Source organism: Magnolia sinica, chromosome 7, assembly GCF_029962835.1.
Source record: "Magnolia sinica isolate HGM2019 chromosome 7, MsV1, whole genome shotgun sequence".
Classification (NCBI taxonomy): Eukaryota; Viridiplantae; Streptophyta; class Magnoliopsida; order Magnoliales; family Magnoliaceae; genus Magnolia; species Magnolia sinica.
In genome coordinates this window covers 91,984,605-92,006,006 of record NC_080579.1, presented here as the reverse complement: position 1 = coordinate 92,006,006, position 21,402 = coordinate 91,984,605, and the positions used below count along the sequence as shown (strand labels likewise).

General features: G+C 40.0%; 1 protein-coding gene across 2 annotated transcripts in view; it reads right to left on the bottom strand.

Moving 5' to 3' along the window:
- Window positions 1–7,070: 7,070 nt before the first annotated feature.
- LOC131251703 (F-box/LRR-repeat protein 15-like) overlaps window positions 7,071–21,402 on the bottom strand; it is a 41,342-nt gene continuing 27,010 nt past the window's right edge. For both annotated transcript variants that reach the window (XM_058252602.1, XM_058252601.1), the window contains 4 exons: window positions 9,585–10,015; window positions 8,767–8,830; window positions 7,843–7,929; window positions 7,071–7,364 (listed from right to left, as the gene is read on the bottom strand). In XM_058252602.1, coding sequence (XP_058108585.1) covers window positions 7,287–7,364; window positions 7,843–7,929; window positions 8,767–8,830; window positions 9,585–10,015 — 660 coding nt within the window. In that variant the 3' untranslated portion in view covers window positions 7,071–7,286. The remainder of the gene's footprint in view (window positions 7,365–7,842; window positions 7,930–8,766; window positions 8,831–9,584; window positions 10,016–21,402) is intronic.

Genomic DNA, 21,402 nt, shown 5'->3' with positions numbered 1-21,402 from the left:
TCTCTCCAGAATATATTAATCTTGTATTTGATTCCCATGTCAATCATCAACACAAAGTGTGGACATTTGACGATGGAAATAAATATATGAAATATATCTAGAGAGAAAAATGAGAGACGAAACCAGAACATGCATATGCATTTAAATTGGAATAAATGAGACATTACAATATATTTAACCCTTAATTGTCCAAAAAGGGACAATTTGAGAATTTCTATGTATCCAAGAACACACTGAATCTATGTCTGGCAACATAGAAATCCTCAAATGGGCAACTGATTATCTTATACTACAACTAGAACAACACAAATAATTCATATTTATGCAAACAAAGAAGCATGCTGAAATTGACATTCATCATCTAGCTAATTAATAACAAAATGAAAAATGAAAAACTAAAGACAAATTAAAGTGGTAGCATTCACACCAACAAAGTAACAATTAAACTATCATTTATAAAGTAAATTAAGAAACATGAAAAACATATCTATTAGGGCATGAGACTTGAATAGTAGAGGACAATAATTAACATATTAACAATTTCTATATTAACATATTTCTATATTAACAATTTCTATATTAACATATATTAGCTAATAGTTATATTAACATATATTAGCTAATAGCTATATTAACATATATTAGCTAATAGCTATATTAACATATTAACATATTTTTATATTAAAAATTTCTATATTAACATATATTAGCTATATTAACATATATTAACAATTTCTGACATATATTAACAATTTATAAAAATAAACAATTAACACCACACATTACCGGGCGAGCTGGGCAGGAACGACCGGCAGCGTGCGTGCAGGGCAGGGATGACGGATGAGTGGCAAGGATGAGCTGCGGCACCGGGAAGGCCGCAGGGACGAGTGGCAAGGTCTGCACCGCCGGACAGGAGACAGGGGAGTAAGAGAGAGAGAGGGAAGAAGAGGGATGGGCGCTGGGAGAGGGAGGAGAGAGAGATGGGGGGATTTTTTCGAACGGGCGCTGGGAGAGAAGAAGGAAAGGGGGTTTCGAACAGGCGCTTCTTGAAAACGACTAGAGAATGACTAAGCGAGTAGGGTTTTTTTTTGTGGGCGGGTTATATATACGGGTACATGAGTCGAGTACTAGTCAAGTACACAAGTCGAGTACGAGTCGAGTATCGAGTTGAATACCGAGTCGAGTACCGCCCAGCTCGTACTCTACTCAAAATCAAAACGAGTCTTAAAAAACCTCTCATACTCGACTCAAACTCATGACGAGTCAAGTTGAGTCGAGTAATTCCAAGTCGAGTCAAGCGAGTAACCGAGCATACTCTGCTCGTGTACAGCTCTAGTTAGGGTTGAGCACCAATCTGACCCAACCCGCCCAACTTTCAATTCAGATGTAAATCCAAACAGGACCAAACGCCTACTCCCTAGTCCAACCTAAAAGCAATATAAATAATACACAATGCTGGCATTCAATTCAGATGTACATCCAAACACGACAAAATGGTACCTTCAAGTTGGACTTAAAAGCAATATAAATGTAAAATGATTGCCATTCAGTTAAAGAGGTGCATCTAAACACGACCAAGGTGTGGATTTAGATAGACCTTAGATACGGTAAAATCAGCCTTTATCAGATAGAAACATTTTCTCAATCATGAAAAAAAAAATGCCTGAATTCTTCCACCACCAATCAGGGCACTATGCAGTATCATAGATTTGGATCCGTTCTTATCTCGCGATGAATTGGTTTTTTACATTTGATTTTGAAAAACTATCTATAATATGTGATGACTAAAAAATTAAAGGGAGTAAGAAACTTATTAAATTTTTGTAATTGAGGTGTGATTTGAATTAACTCAGCTTGCAGTTAATCTGCTTTCCTTGGACAATATCCGTTGTGCAACGGGATTTTTGGAATATCGACCTCCAAGAGGCAACAACTACTATCCGGTCACCATCCACTCTCAACGTACACGGGTTCGAACCAGTTTGCAGACTTAATCCAAAATAGAAAATTGAATTTAACCTAAAATAAAAAATTGAATTTAAAGATAACAAAACATTTGAAGAAAACTGGAGAGAGTAATGAATTTAAAGATGAATAGAGATCTGAAGAAAACCATTGAATGGAAGCAACCCTTTGGATACACATGAGTAGACTCGAACCTTGCCATGTGCATACCACAGCATAGCTTGGGTTGCGTTGCAAAGAAATGGTGCAAAACCAAACACCATTGTGGCTTCAAGGGCAAGCCTTATACTTCAATTCCCACTCATAAACCATTTGAAAATCTCTTAGGACCTGTTTGGATTCATGAAAAGCATGAGAAAGGAAATAGTGTTTCATCCAGTAAATTGTGGGAAGTTTGCTTTTCAACAAGATTTTCATAGAAATCTAAGATTTGTTTTTAAGTTTATTATTTGGTAAAACAAAACATTTTTTTGAAATTTTTTTGAAGCAGTCACTAGCATGTGTCAAACTAGCAAATGTGGCACATGTGGGATGCTTAAAGATAAACAATTACACATGTGGCATACATGCCATATATGAGCACTTGAAGTTGAATTGTGGCATGTGTGGTAGTTGAACGGTGGCACAAGACACACGGTACTTGTGAACATTGGCACCATTCACATATGGCATATTTGAGGATTGAAGATGGAAAATGGCACATTGGTGCATATGGGGGTGCTTTGCACATGTGGGGGCACAAGTAAAATGAATGGTAGTACATGTTGAATAATAGCACAGCTAGGGTGCAAGAGAAGATAGATGGTAACACGTGGCACATTAGCATATGTCGGGGCATAAGAGAAAATAAATGGTTGCACATGTGGTATATTGGCAAATGTGTAGCATGACCGAAGATGGACAATGTCTAAGTCAATATATTAACATATGTGGCACATGTGAGGCAATTAAACATACATAAAGCTCTCTAAAACTCATTTTCCTTCTATTGTGAGAAAATGCATTTCTTAATAATGAAGGTAAAAAATAAATTTATTTATTTTCCAACAAAGATAGAAAGTGGGAAATGGTGTTTCCCATAATTTTCTACAAAAAAAATAAAATTAATAATAATAATAATAAGTTTCATGGGAAACACCATTTCCTTTCTCATGCTTTCCATGAATCTAAACAGGCAGTTAGGGCTAAAAACAAGACAAAATAACAAAGAAACAAAAGGGCTTCGTTGAAAATTTTGGAGGTCGTGTGGTGGGAAATTTTGAAATAAACAAAATTCTAAAAACCTTTTTTAAATACATGAGCCATCCAAAGGAGGTGTCCATTAGTGTATAGCAGCGAAAAAGAAACATTTGCAATAGAAAATCAAATGCGCACGCATCATAAGTTCACCATACTACACCTTAATTTCCTACCAACACATGTCATATGTTGGATATCTTACGTTAAAGTTCTTCGAAACGTAGTGAAATTCAATAGTTTTATAAACTTAAATAGTGTATTTAACCCTGATGGTTCTCAATTTGGATACTATCAAATTTCTAGAAAAGTAAAATCACGGAACTCTTGGAAAGGAGTTACCTGATTTAATACCATGTGAAATCGTCAATATCAGTTTTCCAAACCAAGAAGTTTCTCCCCAATCTATCCCAGATGAATGAGGTGGAGCCACACATCAACCTTTGGAGTAGGGCCAAGGATGACACTAGAGTCATCCACTTGATGGACCCTACATGCTCCACACATGATACAAGGAGAGAGGAGAGGTGTTCTTTATCACCCACTTCTCTCATCTTCCCTCTTGCGCTATAGGTGACACCCCTAAGAGGCTTAGGCATGCAAAGTCTCTCTTCAATTTACTTGGGTTCAAGGGGAGGCACCAATTATAGTACTCCACCCTGATATTGCCCTGCTGCGTAAAAAAAAATCTATGATCATGCCTTAATCATGCACCCCAACCAATTAAATTCCTCTTCACCATAGCCACCATCCTCAACCCATATCTCATGCCCGCCTAAGTTATAAACTGACACATGGATGGACATGATGAGGTCAGGCACCGTCTTCCTCATGGGATAATTATCTGAATCCGCGGATCTTCTTTGTACTCCTCACAGAGATTCCTTGAATCCATGAGGAGAGAGAGAAAATAGAAATAATTTCTAATAAAATTCAAAATAAATTGATTGATAATTGTGTGTCCCTATTACACCATTAATAAAGAAAAATTTATACCAAAATTCATAATTACCAAAAATAGCAAAATGATAATTCTAATAAAAGCCTAATTTCTAAAATTAAAAATTTCAAATAAACTTTTACTAGAAGAGTCTAAGCATGATTACAAGTTATTTCTAAAAAAGAAGAAAATCTAAAACTCTAAAAATAAAGAAATATTATAAAAATTGAAATTACTAAAAATAGTAATTTTTCCTTAAGATTTCGTTTTTAAGCTGAAAGCTTGTGTTTTCTGGTGAAACAGACAAACGCGGTCAGTTCACCTTGGATGGCTCATTAGGTTGTGCACCCCGTAATGATTAAAGCTATACACGAACCGAATTAACTCAATTAGCTCGCTCGACTCGACTCGAAAAAACTTGATTCGACTCGTTCAAAACTGAGTTCGAGCCGAGTTGGCCAATCAGGCTCGAGGACTGAGCCGAGCCAAGTTCGAGCTGGTCAACTAGTGGTCAAGCCGAGTTGAGCTGTACCAAGCTTGATTCGGTTGAACTCGTGTATAGCTCTAGTAACGATACCCAGATCAAAAGTTATGGTCAATTTACGGTTCATCTTCTTTTGGTCCAACCATGTTAAGAATGTATCAATGTCACATCCTACATCATGAACCATCAAATCTTAACCATAGATCTTCCTCAAGCTTAATTTAAAATAAATCAACAATTAAAAATAGAAGCTAACAGTTAGAAACCTTCGTTATCCAATAATTTTAAAATAATAATAATAATAATAAAATAATGCTCTGCCAACCCTGAAAACATTTGATGGACTGTCAAAACCATAAGACCAACCCATATGTAATTTCCTGAATAACCAGTGGATCTCTTGTGGAATCAAGTGACCCTCAACGGACCTTGATGTATGAACCCAATTGCATCTACTTTTATTGGTCATGAGATGACCTCGTAAAATAAACCAAAGCACATGCTATTAAGACCCACCAGCCCACACATTCTCAGGTCTATGGGCTAATTGAAGCTAGTGTATCCAAATGTCAGTCTAATCTAGGCATGATGAATCTCCCAGTCTCAATACTTGTCTTCAATCCTACCAATGTAAGTAACCAACAAGTCCACCCAGGAGCCTATATTTATATTAGACTCAACACTCATGTATAGAAGAGTCAAAGCACACCAACTCATCGTTGCACCCGACAGTGGAGACCTTCCAACCTAACTCATCGTGAGTCCCCTCACACAAGATGACTAAGAAAACAATGCCACAGTTTCATCCTACAACCCGCTAACTGGTCATGGATATACAGGACAATGAGATTCATGAACCACAACTCTCACTCAGGCAATAGTCGTTGTGTTAAATCTCAAGTTCTCAAAGACAATCAGAAAAATCCCCTTCTTTAACCCTAATTTATATAATATGATTTCCATGTTCCACATGCAATAACGAAACTAATGCATCAATGTATCATAGAATAAACCAAGCTATCACGTTCATAACATTGGTTTTTTAAGGCACAACCTCAATATCGAAGGCATTAGCTTGAGAGAAGATCGAGTTGTCCTGCTCATCATCAAGTAAGCCAGAACACTGAAATCATTGACCGCCACAAATTTTTGCCGACCTTTGAATGGATTGGTCTGATTTAAATAAAGAGCATACTACGAGAATTTCCTTAAGAGAATAAAAAATATTACTACTTTCCCCGCAAAAATTAAAAAGAAAAAAGAACAACCCACTTCTAGATGTAACAAGACTTCCCTCAAGTGAGAGCATAGATGTCGATCATGCTAAGCTTGTTCACATTCTTTTATAACTGATTTCCTTCTGCCTTTGTAAAGACATCAACAAGTTGATCTTCTTACATAAGTAAAGGAGATCATCTTTTTAATGCTTTCTTTCCGATGAACAACTTTCATGTGTTTAAAAATCAGCCAAATCGGTTGGACACAAACACACACACATATATATGGACTGTGTATCGAGTGGACCACACTGGTATTTTTTTCATTTATCAATGGCTAGACATTGCATCCTATGGTGTGGCTCATCTGATGAGCAGATTGGGTCTGAATTTTGTATTGGGTGATCCGCATGTCAGGGCCAACCTATTGGAAGGTTTAGATATCGCATGAACTAAATACTTTTTAAGTTAGCTGCTGGGTGGACCACTTAAATATTTTTTAACTTATCTGCTGGGTGGGCCATGGCTTGTGGTCCAACCAACTGGACTTTTAACATTTTCATGTGTGCAGATCTGCTTGATTGACACTGTACGAGGTCACAGGTAATTTCACAGCAAGTCCTGACTCAGATAATGGAGTAAGACTCCCACGTAATTTAACGTGTAGAATGAACCGTATGTCGCAGACAGAGCTCATTGTGGGAATTTAACCATTTTTTGTTTATTTTATGCACACTACATAAGAGACTTCTGCATAAGACATAAAGACATCTGGAATAGTTTAGATTCTTTGGGGTAGTGTAAAGAATTCTAGGATATTCAACACCATGGTATATTTGTGTGGAGATCCATAGAAGGTGCCTAAGTTCTTCTCTAGTGAGTTTTGGTAGCTAGAAGTGTGGATCTCCATAGTGGGGCGGAGCTTTTTCTTCCCATTTCCACAATGGGACGAAACTTTTTCTTGGCTCGGAGGTCCACCTGTGACAAGGAGTGAAAAAAGTGGTCCAGAAAGCTTGTAGTGTTGACTGTCGTACCTGATCATTTCTCAATTTGAAACACAGACAAGGAAACATCCACCATCAGATGCCGTTTACTTTCCTAAGAAACAAATAAACTCCACCGCAGACTATCAGAAGAAAGCTCATGACTTTACAAAAATACACAATTATATAAATAATCGGTTTTTTATCTTTGTTTACATCAGGCTTCAAACTCTCCGAGATAACAATAATCAAAACAAACAGGGAAAATTCATTATATTTACTTTACATGGGCTCCATAGTAACAGAGTTGCTGACCTAATTCGGACAGACATGAAAAATAAATGCAGCAACTGTCGGGAAATAAACAGCAATGACATGACTTGCAACGGCTAATAATCTATTGGAACAGCAATAACATATCCGGAATGGCTAGTAATCTATTGGCTACACAACACCTACAGTTACACCACCAGGCTGGTGAAAATGCGTTTTAAACTTGGGCACACCATCCGTAGCCTTCCCATGCCTGCACCATGTATCTGTTGAGGAAGGAAAAGAAAAGACATCGGTTAAAAACATTTGAAGAGAAAATAAGAGAGGCCACATGATCGTCAACCTCAGGGTACATATCTCCCATGTCCTTAGTTTATACAAGTGGGCCCATGGTCATATGATCCACCCGCTGGTCTGATGGGCCCCAGGGGATTGACCACACCCCAAAATCTCCTCAACAGGTCAATCCTTTTTTTAAACGTCTCAACAGGTCAATCCTAACCCTGCATGGTGAATCAGTAATGGCATACCATCAGCTCCAGCGTCTGGATCACTGAACCATGGGCTGCCTTGTACAAAATGAAAACTTGGTGATGCTAATCTCATATGAATTCCTCGGGGATGAAATATCATGCTTGGATCGATTATGTTTTTTTTATTGATAGCATTCACTACAAAATGGCAACCGTCGAGAACCACAAAAGCTGTTCGAGTTACTACACGAATAGGGGCAAGCTTTCCCACCTTTTGACAGAAGCGGATATCAAGAGTTTCTAGCATGTTACAGTCTGATATAGCAGCTTCCACCACTTCTTCTGCAATGTTGCATGACTATGACCATGGATCGTCGCAGCAAACAGAGAGGAAAATTAGATGACCACCCAAGGCTTTCATGACCATAATTTCAATGACAAAAAAGTAGCAGTACATTCCAAGAAATAAAAAAGAAAGGACCAAAGAGTTCACATATTGTATCGCCTGTCAATCACCAAAGACTTCAAATATTACGCCATTATGAAATGATCCAGTGTTCTCAGAGCAATACAATTTATGATGCTTCATAGCATTGGGACATTTAGACAGCCAGCAACCGAGATGTACCTTCTACTGTGTTGAGAATATTTTCTTTTTTTTCTTTTTTCCTTTCTTTTGGCGGATAACGCAAATAGGTTGAGCATACATTTTTATGGGCTGTGAGGTGAAAATCAAACTGATCAGATGACCTAGTCCATCCATAACTTGGCCTTCTTTTTTATAGCCCATCCATTTTCCAAGCAAGTGATGGAATGGTTAGGAATAGGATTTTATGATAAAAGTGATTCTTTAGGGCCATAAGTGATTCATGATGGGCCCCGACATATACATGGCACAAGTTGATTAGGTTTATTTTACTATAAATTATCTTGATTTGGACTGTTAGAAATGTCCATTTGGTGTGATTTCTACGTGGTGGTCCATGAAAAATTCTCTGGGACCTAATGGACAGCCAAAATCGGTTGGCTGGACTGTCCGTTTCCCAATCAAAGTAGAAGCGCACTATAACTAAGAGTGCATTGAGAGCAATGGGTCATTTCACTATATAAACTATATAATATGTCAACATGTAAATTATCTCCAGGAATTTCAGAAGGCAATCATGCTTTGAAACGAAGCACGTGGAATCCATACTTGAAGAGAAAGGCTGCTTAATTTTGGGCACTCAAGCTTTAAGATCTCCAAGGAGCAACAGTTGCTGAATAAAGCAGAAAAAGGAGGGGGGGAAATGTTAGAAGATGAGATGACTATAACTTCAAAGGATTATAAGATGATTATAATTGGCTACGAGTTTTGGAAGCCCAGCTCAGTATATTGGCACCTTTGACCAAACCCAGTTCAGTCCGGTAGCAACGTACCCCTTCCAAATTCCAATGATGTTAAATAAGTTGAGCCAGGATATCAAGCCAGGCCTCAATGAACATCCGAAAACAGTCCCAGTAGTAGTTCTTGGGCCTGAACTTGTGCCCAACCCCAGACCTTTAGCCTTAGCCCAAATCCAACCCAAAGCAGGCAGAACACAAATCTGTAACAGGACCAGTCCACCTACTTTCATCGCCAACCTTTACTTGCGATTGACACCTGAGCCTTGCTTAGTTGGGCCCACTGTTTAGATGGCCTGGACCAAAAATCCAAACCCTCGGCTCACAACAGGAGGGCCACGCAAGTAGATTTGAACATCAGCAATTCCTTTAAACCCTCACTTTTTTCCATGCATGTGTATTCACCAGTATCATCTACCAAGAGGGGGTCAACCTGATCAAGGTTGATCAGGTGCAGCTAGGGCCGTCAATGGGCCAGGATTGGGCCTGCCAAAATCAAAATTTTGAATAGGCCCAGCCCGACGGCCTGGCCCATTGACAGCCCTAGGTGCAGCCACGTGGCGTGTGTAGAGGTGCATGTGGGCTTCACAAAGCTCAGCACAATGTGACAGATAAAAGACAATCATTTACCTCAAACTGAGAAAGTTGAGATTGAAACACGCAAGATCCACTTCCTTCAAATTTGCAGACAAAGATAGGTTTAATGATGACAAGTGGAGGCAGCGGGCCGCTGGAGGAATGACAACTTTCTTTATGTTCGGGCATCCAACACAATTGAGGTTCTGAAGCAAACGATCAGGCTGATCAACTGAATCATCCGATTTTGATAATTCCAGAAACCGCCCACCACTTGAACCCCAATTAAGGTCGTGCATGTTAATGCAGCCGTTCAAGCTCACATGGGTGAGATGCGTACAGCAAGCAAGAAGCTCCTCTATGGCAGACTGGCAGATGCTCCCATAGGATAAGTCTAACTCACGGAGGGATGGGAGAGCGCCATTTTTATAGAGGGCATCCAAAGAAGTGTTAGTGAGGTACTTGCATGCCTGCAGTTTCAAAACCTGTACACAGCAGTTAAAATCACACGAAAATAAAGTGCAAAACAGATATACGCAAGCATAAGCATGCAAGAGTTAGTCATGTACAATTTTTTTTTTCATGCGTTTCAATGGGCATAAACTTACTACAAAACTACCCCAGTTTCCATCTTATGTTTGATGACTAAAATGGTTCCGAATATCATCCAAAATCAAGTCCACTCTCCAAATCAACTCCGTTTCAGTGTGCAACAAAACGAGTCACCAGGCAAGTCAAGCTCTAAAGCCAGACCAAGAATAATGATTACAAGCCAGGGCAAGTCATAAGTCATAACGGCTTCAGGCCCTAGTCAAGTCAGACACTGAAACTGTTATTTAAACATGATAACCATGGTTTGCGATATCAATATCAGATCATCATATCCATATCAAGACAATACGATGCGTGAAACAGGTCCAATACACCCATAATGGCACCAATATCTGGACTGCATATCGGTTTGTATTGGCACTGATATTTGGGCAGCATATCGATTACAACCAATAGGTGTATATAAGTCATAGGCCAGTCCTGTATTTCACCTTTTCCGTCTTTTGTTTTTTCTTGCTTAGGGATTCTTCTATGACAATTTCCAACCACATATATGCTTGTTTTGAAGATTAAAACAAGGGATTCAGGCTCCAAACGAAGAATTGAACACCCGGTGACCAATTTGGGAATTTTTAAATTTTTTTATTTAAAATAGGGTAAGAAAGCTACTTTTCATTTAAGATTGCTACAATCCTGTCAAGTCAACAAAATAACCCGAAATTGATCAAAATCATGCTTGATTTGATTTCTCTTTGGGGACATTGTCATTAAAACAAGGGATTTGGGCTCCAAATGAAGAATTGAACGCCCGGTGGCCAATTTGTGGAAATTTAAAAAGAGTTTTAAAAAAGCTATTTTTTCATTTAATATTGCTATAATCCTGCCGAATCAACATGATAACCCAAAATCAATCAAATCATGCTTGATTTGTGTTCGATTTGGGGATATTTTTATTTTTTTTCCAAATTTTGTTGCTTTTTCCAAAAAATTCAGTTCTTTCAAATAATTCTTGTAATGTGCATGAAGACAATGTTACTCTACTATAAAATCTACACATGTTGCTACAATTCATTTTTTTCAACATTTTTTGATTTTGTATTTTTGGGGGTTTTTTGAGGAATTTTCTGAATTTTTTTTTTTTTTCCAAAATAAGTCTAGGGGAATGAAATATGTAAGTAAATTTATGTTGGATCCATTGTTCAAATTATCTCTGATATTATCTCTATCTCTAGCTCAGCGATACCAATAATACTAGTAGTGATACTGATAACATTGGTAGTATTAGAAATTCTAGGTATCAGTGATGTATCACCAATGTATCGATATGGCCAACATTTTCGACTATGTAAATTTCACGTCGCTTGTATTGCCAATGTATCGATATCACCAATGTATAGCTAATATTTTCGACTAGGCAAATTCCAGGTGTTTCTTGTATCGCTAGTGTACCAATGATATTTCGATATTATTGCAAAAAATCAGTTTATTAAAAAAATTCACTCCAATTTTTTTATGAGTGCATGGTTGCATGCAGTGTTCAATTTGTAGATGATAATATTGACAAATATCGTGATATTATCATTAATGCAACATGGGCGATATCGAGACCACAATATTTCATTTTCTTTCTAATTGTCGACGATTTCTCGGCGAAATATCGTGTGTTGTCGCTATTCTGAAATATCAATTAATGTTTGGATGGAAGGTTGGATTGTTAGATGGCTAGATAGAATGGATGGAGATGGTTGAACTGATTTCTTACAACAAATGCTTTTAGGCCCCATTAAATGGAAACTTATTGTGCATGCATTCTTTTTGTAATTTTTTAATTCAAAAATATGCAAATATGTGTATTTTAACATCTCCTGAAGTTTCACTAAAAAATTCTACCATTTTCCCATGTTTCCTTAATGTTGCTGCATTTCCGGTTATTTGCGATGTTATGGGCGATATCGATATTGTTTCCATATCCCCAGCCAACGAAACTTGTAGCGATACCGATACTTTGAACACTGGTTGGATCTACCATTCACTACTGGATTTTAATTACAAATGTATTTTTCGGCCATTTTCAGACACTTTTTGAGCATGTCCTAAAATATTTCTTCTTTTTTTTTTTCAAAATTAGTTTATGGGAATGGTAGATGTGGCTAGATCTATGTTCTACCATCTATGCGCTAAAATTTGACTGTGTATTCAGCCATTTTTGGGCAATTTTCTGAATTTTTTTAATCTTTTTTTTAAAATAGTTTAGGGGAATGATAGATCTAGGTAAATCTATGTTTCTTAAAAATAGATATACCATCTATGCACTGGATTTCAATTGTGTGTATTTCGGGCAATTTTAAGCCTTTTTAGGCAATTTTCTAATTTTTTATTTGTTTCCAAAATTCATTTAGGAGGATGATAGATTAGGTAAATCTATGTTTTCTAAACATAGGTCTATTGTTTATATACTGATTTTGATTATGTGTATTTTCGGGCCATTTTTTGCCATTTTTGGGCAATTTATCAAAAAAATTTAATTTGTTTAATGATTATGGTTATAAGATTTGGTGCTCTAGTTGATACGTCGTGAATATATAATCATATTAATAATATTAATGTGTCATATCAATTTATGCCATATCCATCAAAATTTATATTTGGTGCTCTACTTGATCCATCATGAATATATAATCATATTAATAATATTAATGTGTCATGTCAATTTATGTCATATCCATCAAAAAATTTATGGTGAAAAGACTCAGCATCACAGCTTACAACAGGTCAACCTGACAGATAGATTCGTTAACAAAGATTGGTCCGATGCACCATTGGATACTTGTTTTTTTTAAGAGTGTCAATGATTTTATTAAGAAGAACCCCCAGCAAACTGGAAAGGAAAAGAATACAAAAAGGATATAAAGCAAAAGACCCCAGCAAAGGGAACAAAACAGAAACAGAACAACGCTTCTAAACGGACCACTCCAACAGCAACGCCAACGTTGCTGTCAGCATGGCGTGTAAGGAACGGGTCTGATTGTGAAAGTGTTTTCGGTTTCTTTCCCCCCAAATGGACCACCAAATCTCAGGAAGAGTTAGCCTCCAACTCGAAGAAAGGTGCTTGCTCCCTGCTCCCCCGTGCCAAGCCCATAGGAGGTCCCCCACAGAACTTGGCATCGTCCAAGCCACAACTTGGGCTGCTAGGAACCAGTCCCGGATTTGCTGAGCAAATGGACAGAAGATAAACAGATGGTCCTCCATTTCTGCATGACGCTCGCACATGCAGCACATATTTGGAATGATCAAGGAATGCTTCTGAAGATTATCGATCGAAAGAACCCTCTTTCGACCAACCAAACAAGTGAAGGTTGCCACTTGCGGAGGGGCTCCTGAAACAAAGAATAGAGAATTCCAAAAAGGTTCCTGAGCTAAGCAACTCCAAACCATGGAATCAGAATCCCCAGCTGGGACTATAGGCTACAGGCACTGAAGGGGGGGCAGTATGCTCTACTATCTCATCATTTGAAAGGTTTTGTCTACTTGGAGGGGTCCAAACTACCTCCGAGCCACATATGGAGAAGCAATCTGCCACCTTCACATCAGCCAAAGGCACAAGGCAAGCCAAAGAAGGGAAATCCGAACTCAGCAGCCTCTCACCACACCGAGTATCATTCCAAAATCTGACATTGGAATCATCACCCACTGCAAGAGACGCATTGCTAGAAAATGTCCTTAAGAGTCATCACCGATCTCTAGATGAATGAAGCTCTGTACAAGGTAGAGCTCTTATGATGGGGACATCATGCGCACGCGCACGCCCCCCACCCTACACGCGTACTCAAGGAGGAGGAAGGCCCCACTATCGATCTGAATCAACGGCGACATTTATGGAGGACCTCTTAGTTAGGGGGTCATGCTATGGAGCATTGGAGTGGACCGGATCATCATAGGGATTCCACCATTGGATCTCATGATCGTGGCCCACTACCCTAGATGATCTAGGATTTTGAGTTTTGGTTATTATCGTTATCAGAAACATCATGAACGGTTTTGATTGCGTTGATTAGTTGTTATTTTTGTTACTTCGTCTCTAAGTAATAGTGTGCGTACATGGCCCAGCTTTTGGGGTTTAGGGTTTTCTTATAAATAGGCAATCCCGTTTTGATTTTTTTTCATTGAAGTTTATGAATAAAATTCTGCGTTTTTTTCTTTTCTATTCCTCAGAGTTGAAGAAGCTAATTGGGTGCGAAACTCTCCCTTCCTCGAAGAGCTAACTACCGTGGTGCGAAGCCATAACTATCTCAAATCATCCCCACCTCCTACACCTCACATCCATCATCTCCCACAACCTTCCCATTCTCAGATTTATCTTTTCTTTGCACTCAAATTCTCTTCTACAGCAGATTTTCAGATGCTGGCCCACCAGGGGGCCAAACTTCGGCGGAGCACCACGCACACACCGGACCGCGGATCAACGTGAAACTTGGCATGAGGGTGGACCTCCCCCAGCCGACCAACCCCTAGCTGGCCATTTCCAGTTTCGTGGGCCCCACACACGTGCGGACAGGAACCCACGCACGTGTGTCTGGGCTGGGCTGCCGTCCACACGTTTGGACTATCTCAGGTTACTTTCTCTCCCCTATTTCATTCCTCTCTCGCCTTAAATCTCTAACCCTAACCCTAGATAATCCTAAATTCCAAATTTTTTCCCACTTTTGCAAACCCTAGACTTTCTTTGAATTAAAACATGGTGAATCTCTTGAATTGGGGAACAATCCTTTGCAAGGGTGGATGAATCTACACTCCTTTGGGCATTGTTTGGTTTATAATTTTATTTGATCCAGCCCTAACATGTGTAGGCTTAGACCCCCGTAGATTCCTCTTGTTGAATGTTTGATTGTATGTGGGATGTGGAATTTTGTGATTATTTAAAATTGTATGATCTAAAGCTTGAAATCTTGCATGTCATATTTAATTTCATGTCCTGCATCATCTTAGTATGCCATCCCCCTTCCTGGATCCCATACTTGGCAGCAATAACTTCCCGCCAAAAAAAACACCTAGTTCCATAGCAAATCGCCATAGCCATTTTCCAAGGAGGGTCAAGTTCATATTTCCAAGAACCCTTAAACCAGCACCTCCTTGTTCGACAAGTTTGCAATCCTCTTCCCACTTCAATAGGTGAAATTTGAAGTCGTCCCCTTCTCCCTTCCAAAAAAAGTCCCGCCTTAATTTTTCCAGTCTTGCCAGCACCTTAGGGGGGCATTTGACGAGGGACATGAAGTATATCGGCACGTTAGAAAAGGCCACCTTAATCAGAGTGAGACTACCTCTTAAAGACGGATGTCAATTCCTCCATTTGGATTGTCTATTCTCGATCCTTTCTGTCGCTTTGTACCAAAGATGAATTGTTGGTTTGCCAATGCATAGCAAAAGGCCCTGGTAGTGAGAAGGGAAGGTCCCGATTTCATAACCAAAAATCGACGCTAAGGTGGCCAGCTTGTCTTGAGGGACATGCACTCCAAGAAGTTCGCTTTTTCTCACATTACAACCCGAACACCACCTCAAAACATATGACCACTTTCTGCAAGTTGTCCACCATCTCAGGATCTGCTTCTAAAAATATGATTGTATCATCTGCAAATTGGAGGTGTGAGATTGGATCTGCCATCCCCGCCACCTGAAAGCCTCTAAAGAGACCCGATTCCTGCCCTCGAGCTAACGTGCAGTTGAAAGCTTCTACCACCATAATGAAGAGATAAGGAAACAAGGGATCTCCGTCTCAAGCCTCTAGAGGACTTGAAGTACCCTTTAGGGGCTCCATTAATTAACACCGAGAAGGAAGCTCTTGCATCCACTTTCTCCATTTGACTCTGAATCCCATTCTGGAGAGAAGATATTTGAGGAACTCCTAATCTACATGGCCATAGGCCTTCTCCACATCTAACTTGCAAACCAGACCTGGCTTTTTTTATTTGAACCAAGCATCAATGCACTCATGAGCAATCAGGGCAGAGTCAAGGATTTGTCTACCCCCCACAAACGATCCTTAATTAGGAGAGATAATAGAATCCATCACTTCCCTAAGTCTTAATGCGAGCACCTTTGCAAGAATTTTGTAAGGACTTCCTATTAAGCTAATCAGCCTGAAGTCTTTCAAACCTTCCGCTCCTTTGATCTTTGGAATGAGGGCGATAAAGGTTGCACCCAGCTCAGATGGGAAGCGCCCTTCTTCGAGAAATTCCTGGATGGAGTCCATCACATCAAATTTTACCACGTGCTGGATATCCTTTAAAAAATGCAATAGGGAACCCGTCAGGTCCTAGGGCTTTATCCCTTTCCAAATTGATCAACGTTGCCTTGACGTCATCTTCGCAAATCAATTTCTCAAGAGACATTGCCATTTCTTCTTAAATATTATCAAAATGCATAAGATGCAGCCTTGGCTTATCCCAATCTTCCATAGAGAGCAGTCTTTGGTAAAAACCAACTATTGCTTCACACACCTCTTCCTTCTTTTCTAATCTAATCACATCCACCAAAATTTACGAAACACAGTTGCATTTTGCTCTGGCTGATGCAACATTGTGAAAGAAGTGTGATTTTTGTCTCCCTCCTCCAGCCACAGTGCCCTTCAGCATTGTCTCCATTTTATCTTCTACTCCTTAAGGAGCTTTGAGTAATCTGTCTCCAGAGAAGTCCATCACAAAATGTCTTCTTCAGAAGCTTCCCATCCCTCCTTGATACCAATAACCTAGATTTCTTCAAGAATTTCAGCTAAGGAGGCCTCTCTGCCCTCAAAGGCATCTTTATTCCAAGTCCTGAGATTCTACTTGAGGAGTTTTAGTTTCTTGTGAAGCCTAAATCCTGCCCTACCTTCCACCTTGAAGGAGTTCCACCAATCAGCAACCAAATCTGCAAAAGCTTCAAATTCCATCCACATAAGTTCAAACCGAAATGGTTTTGGGCCCCAGCTTTCAACTTCAACTTGGAGGAGGAAGGACATGTGGTCTTAAATGGTTCTTGGCAAACCTGACACATGAACCAACGAAAATCTCGCCGGCAATTCCGAGTTGACGAAGAATCTATCCAGCATGCACAAAGTTGGAGAGCTCCTCCCATTGGACCAAGTAAATTTCGCACCAGACATCGGTATGCCAATCAGATCGCATTGTTGCACCCAAGCAACAAAGTCCCACGTGCTCTTGGTTATCTTTGACCCTGACGATTTATCATAACTAAATCTAATAACATTGAAATTTCCCCCAATGCACCTCCTCCCATTGGACTAGGTAAATTTCGCACTAGACATCAACATGTCAATCAGATCGCATTGTTGCACCCAGTGTTCGAGTTATCGGCGAATTGTCGATAATATCGACGATAATATCGGTGTCGCCAGCTCTGCGACACCGAAACCCCCTAAATTCGTTTCTCTGCCAGTTGTCAGCAAAAAATCGGTGAAATATCGGTAATCTTTTTAAGATGGGCGATATTATCAAAATATGCATTTTGTACTCCATTATTCATTGACCCCACACTGAATCCAATTCAAGATAATTGAAGGTGGCCAACTTAGTCTCCTACAATTGCAAGGAGATTATATGGGCTTTTGATTTCCTACATAGCCTTTATCTAACAACATTTGCCCCAATCCCCCAGACCTCTAACATTCCAGCTCAAGAAATTCATCAAGATACAAATTGTGCCCTTCTCCCCCTGATTGGCCCCCCGTTTTTGCGGCTATTGTCATAATTCACCTAAGTTTTGAGTCGCAACAACTCCCTTCGGCTCCACAGAGTCCATCTTGTCGACTGTCAGGCCACCTCACAATACCTCTATTCAATAAAATGAAAGAGCAACAGCATCTTCGTCAAAAGCCTGAAATGTCATCCCGAGCTTCAAACCCACCCTACCAATGGCATCCTTAGTCCAGTCCATCTATTCATTTGACACAACATTGCCGCACATATTTCCCATCTGAGCCTTTGGCATAGCCTTGCTAGAGGGGATTTCGCAACCTACTTCCACCTCTAAGATGCCAGCCGCAACAATCCAGAGCGGAGTAGTATCCAGGATCTCACTCATGATCATCCCCTCCTAGGGCTCTATTCTTCACGATGCTAAGATAGCGTGAACATCCTGATGCTCCTCAAGCCTTCCCTCTGATTGTTGACCTTCCTTCTTGGAGACCATCTTCCACCATGAAAGCCCGGTTCCCATCTTCGTTGTTTGGCACAACATAATCGCCCTGACGTGCTTGGATAGGGGCTTCAATACACCTTAGGGCCTGTTTGAGAGCGCGGATTCGGAACCCCGTGGATTAGAAATCCTCCTATTGTGTTTGGCACCCTTGATTGAGAATCAACTTTAATCCAAAAGTAGCTATGCATAGTATATTTACAAGGGTTTGAATTTAATTACTAAATTAACTTTAATATCTCTAATTAGTGAACGTATGTAATGTTTGACACAATGGTTGTAATAAGCCCGCTGAAATATATATACTTTGCCTGAAAATGATGAATTTCCAAGTCTTGAATGGGCCACAACCACAAGATCACATAACCAAGGCAAAGCTCATGTCGGCACTAAGGCAAAGCTATCTGCGCATGAGACTTTGTAGGGGCACGTTTCACCAGACGATTTGACACTAGCAATCGTGTCGTTGCCCTCGACACGTAGATGAAGCAAAGAAGGATGGGAGATAGCTAGGTAATCAATGTCGACACGCGTTGATCTTAAGGAAGACCCTCCAGACGCCTCGTACCAATAAACGGTCCGAATCCAAAGAAGCTCGGCTTCGAGAGTTCGAGACTCGAGCAGAACCACCACTGCAGTCCGATCCTCCTGCGGAACCAATGGCTCAGACAACCCTCGAGAGCACACGCACGATTCAACTCATGTGAAGCACCACACCTCTCCACATGGAGCCGAAGACTATCAAAAGGATTCGGCACTCATGCATAGCACGGAACGACTCTCGCCGAATGAGAGGGCTCCACCTGTCCACCGACTCTTTGCAAAAGGCCTGGGTGATGGCACGGCATGCCTGCCCAAAATTGTGCTTCTCCGGGACACATCTCTCATGCCTTTGCTAGGATGAACCAGCGCCTCTCTGCTCTTCCAAATGTCGCCCCATCTAGCCAAGACTCCTCATGAGACCTCCCTTTCCACCTTCACTGGCAAGCGGATCTCCCCAATGGATAAGGACATATCTGATGGCATGGGAATGGCTCTCTTCCTCCTAATGCAGATAAGGAACCTATTTCTTCACCATTTTAAGGTCAATGGGGCGTTTGGGGATGGGGCCACATGGGGGGGTGGGCCCACGGGGATCTTTTCAAACTTCCGGGGTATTAATGGATTTAAAAACTCATGGGGGACCCTATGGGGGAAAACATGGGGTGGGGGCCCCATTATTTGGGGCCCACGAAGGGGTTCAATCAAGGTCCTATGGATTTGGGGCCTGGGCTATGAGATAAAGGGATTAAAAACTTTTAAAGCAAGTAGTTAATTGTCCTACATTCCCCCCTTCTCCGAAGCCTCATTGATGGCTATAAATTCGCCCAAACACTCGCGTAGGGCCTTGAGAACTTCCAACTTCCAAAACTCGAGAGGAATGCCACAAAACAGATACCATGCCAGGTCTCGCAGCCAAGCACCGAGCTGTCCTCATCGAGAGGATTGAACCGTCATTGAACAAGGCACCGACCGTGACAATCTGATCAATATTTGTGACCGTGATCGAACCATCTGATCATTGAACAAGGTATCGACCCCTCTCGTTTCCTCGCTGACTGCTTACCGATCTCCTATCTGTAGGTTTCGGGCTACGCCGGTTTCTCCTTCCTGACATTTCGGGCTATAGGGAACTTGAAAATCTGTAGGTTTTGAGCTACGCTGGTTTCTTCTTCTAAATATACGTTATTGGATACATTTTTAAAACACAAAAATAATGATGATGATGATGATAAATTCCTGGATATCTCATTTTTTTTTCCTCTTTTCCTAATATTTTTCAGTAATTTTTTGGCTCAAAAAAAAAAAATTTCATTGCCCCGTATGGGGGCAATACAGGACCAATATTGATAGATGACGTCATATCGTATAGGATTTTGGCCAGGGCCAATACACATGCTGATACTGATATTCAGTACCATGATGTTAACAAATCATGATGGTCAATCACCATTTTGTCTTTCTCGTACGACTACAAATAAATGCTTGTGCTAAACAAACAGGACAACAAGAAATACAAAGACAATCAAAGAGAAGAAGTAAAAGGTCATCACCCTATTATATAGACGGTGGTAATAAAAAAGCCTCATAACAGTTGTAACAACTTTTCTCAAAGGTTTTTTCCATTTTTAAATTGTACACACATCAGTGATCAGTGTGCATAATGGAGCAGTTAGAACAGCAGCTGCTGGATATACAAAAAAGCCATTATTATGCAGACGACCACTATAGCAGGGTCAGAACATAAAATTGCCCTTCAGAACTATTAAGAATGGCCATATCAACAATGTAATGTTTAAGCTTTTCAGTTCCTCTTGTCATTCCTTTGCCTACAGAAATGTGATGATTATCTGCAATTTTTAGAAACCTTGAACTCAGAAAAGAGAAACGCTTTCAGAGTGCTATTAGTGCACCTAGTTGCATCGGTCCACTTGGACAGTCCAATCACCAGACTGATCATTAGGTCCAGTGCACATTTATTGGGCGTGTGCTACCATGCAAACATCACACCAACCCAACAAATATTAACCATTGATCAATGGCCTTTAATATGGAAGGTCAAGATTGTTTACACCAAAATATGTCCAATTAACAATTTGTTCCATCTATTTGATAGGGCCCATCATGGATTGCTTACGACCCTAAAGAATCAATTTTTAGGTAATCATAGTCATCCCATCCATAGCTTGGAAAAAGGATGGCTACAGAAAATAAGGCCAAGTCAAGGTTGGATTAGATCATTCAATCAGGTAGTTTTTGCACAGTAACCCATGAAATGGGTTCTAGATTAATAGATAGTTCAGATCAAGCGACTGGACTGTCCAAGTAGACCGAAGCAACTAGGAGTGCTATAACTTACTGCTCTGAGAGCACTGGAGAATTTCTCCTCAGAAAAAAGAAAAACTATAAAGTGTTTTCTAATAGCAATTCAAGCAACAACATGGCTATTTATCAGGAATTTACAATGCAAGTTGATGATAGAAGAACAATACAACATTAATCAAATAAAAAGGATAGAAGAACAATAGAACATGGTTTATGCATGTTTGATCCAGAGCATTTGGGAAATGTTTTGGGAATTAGTCACTAA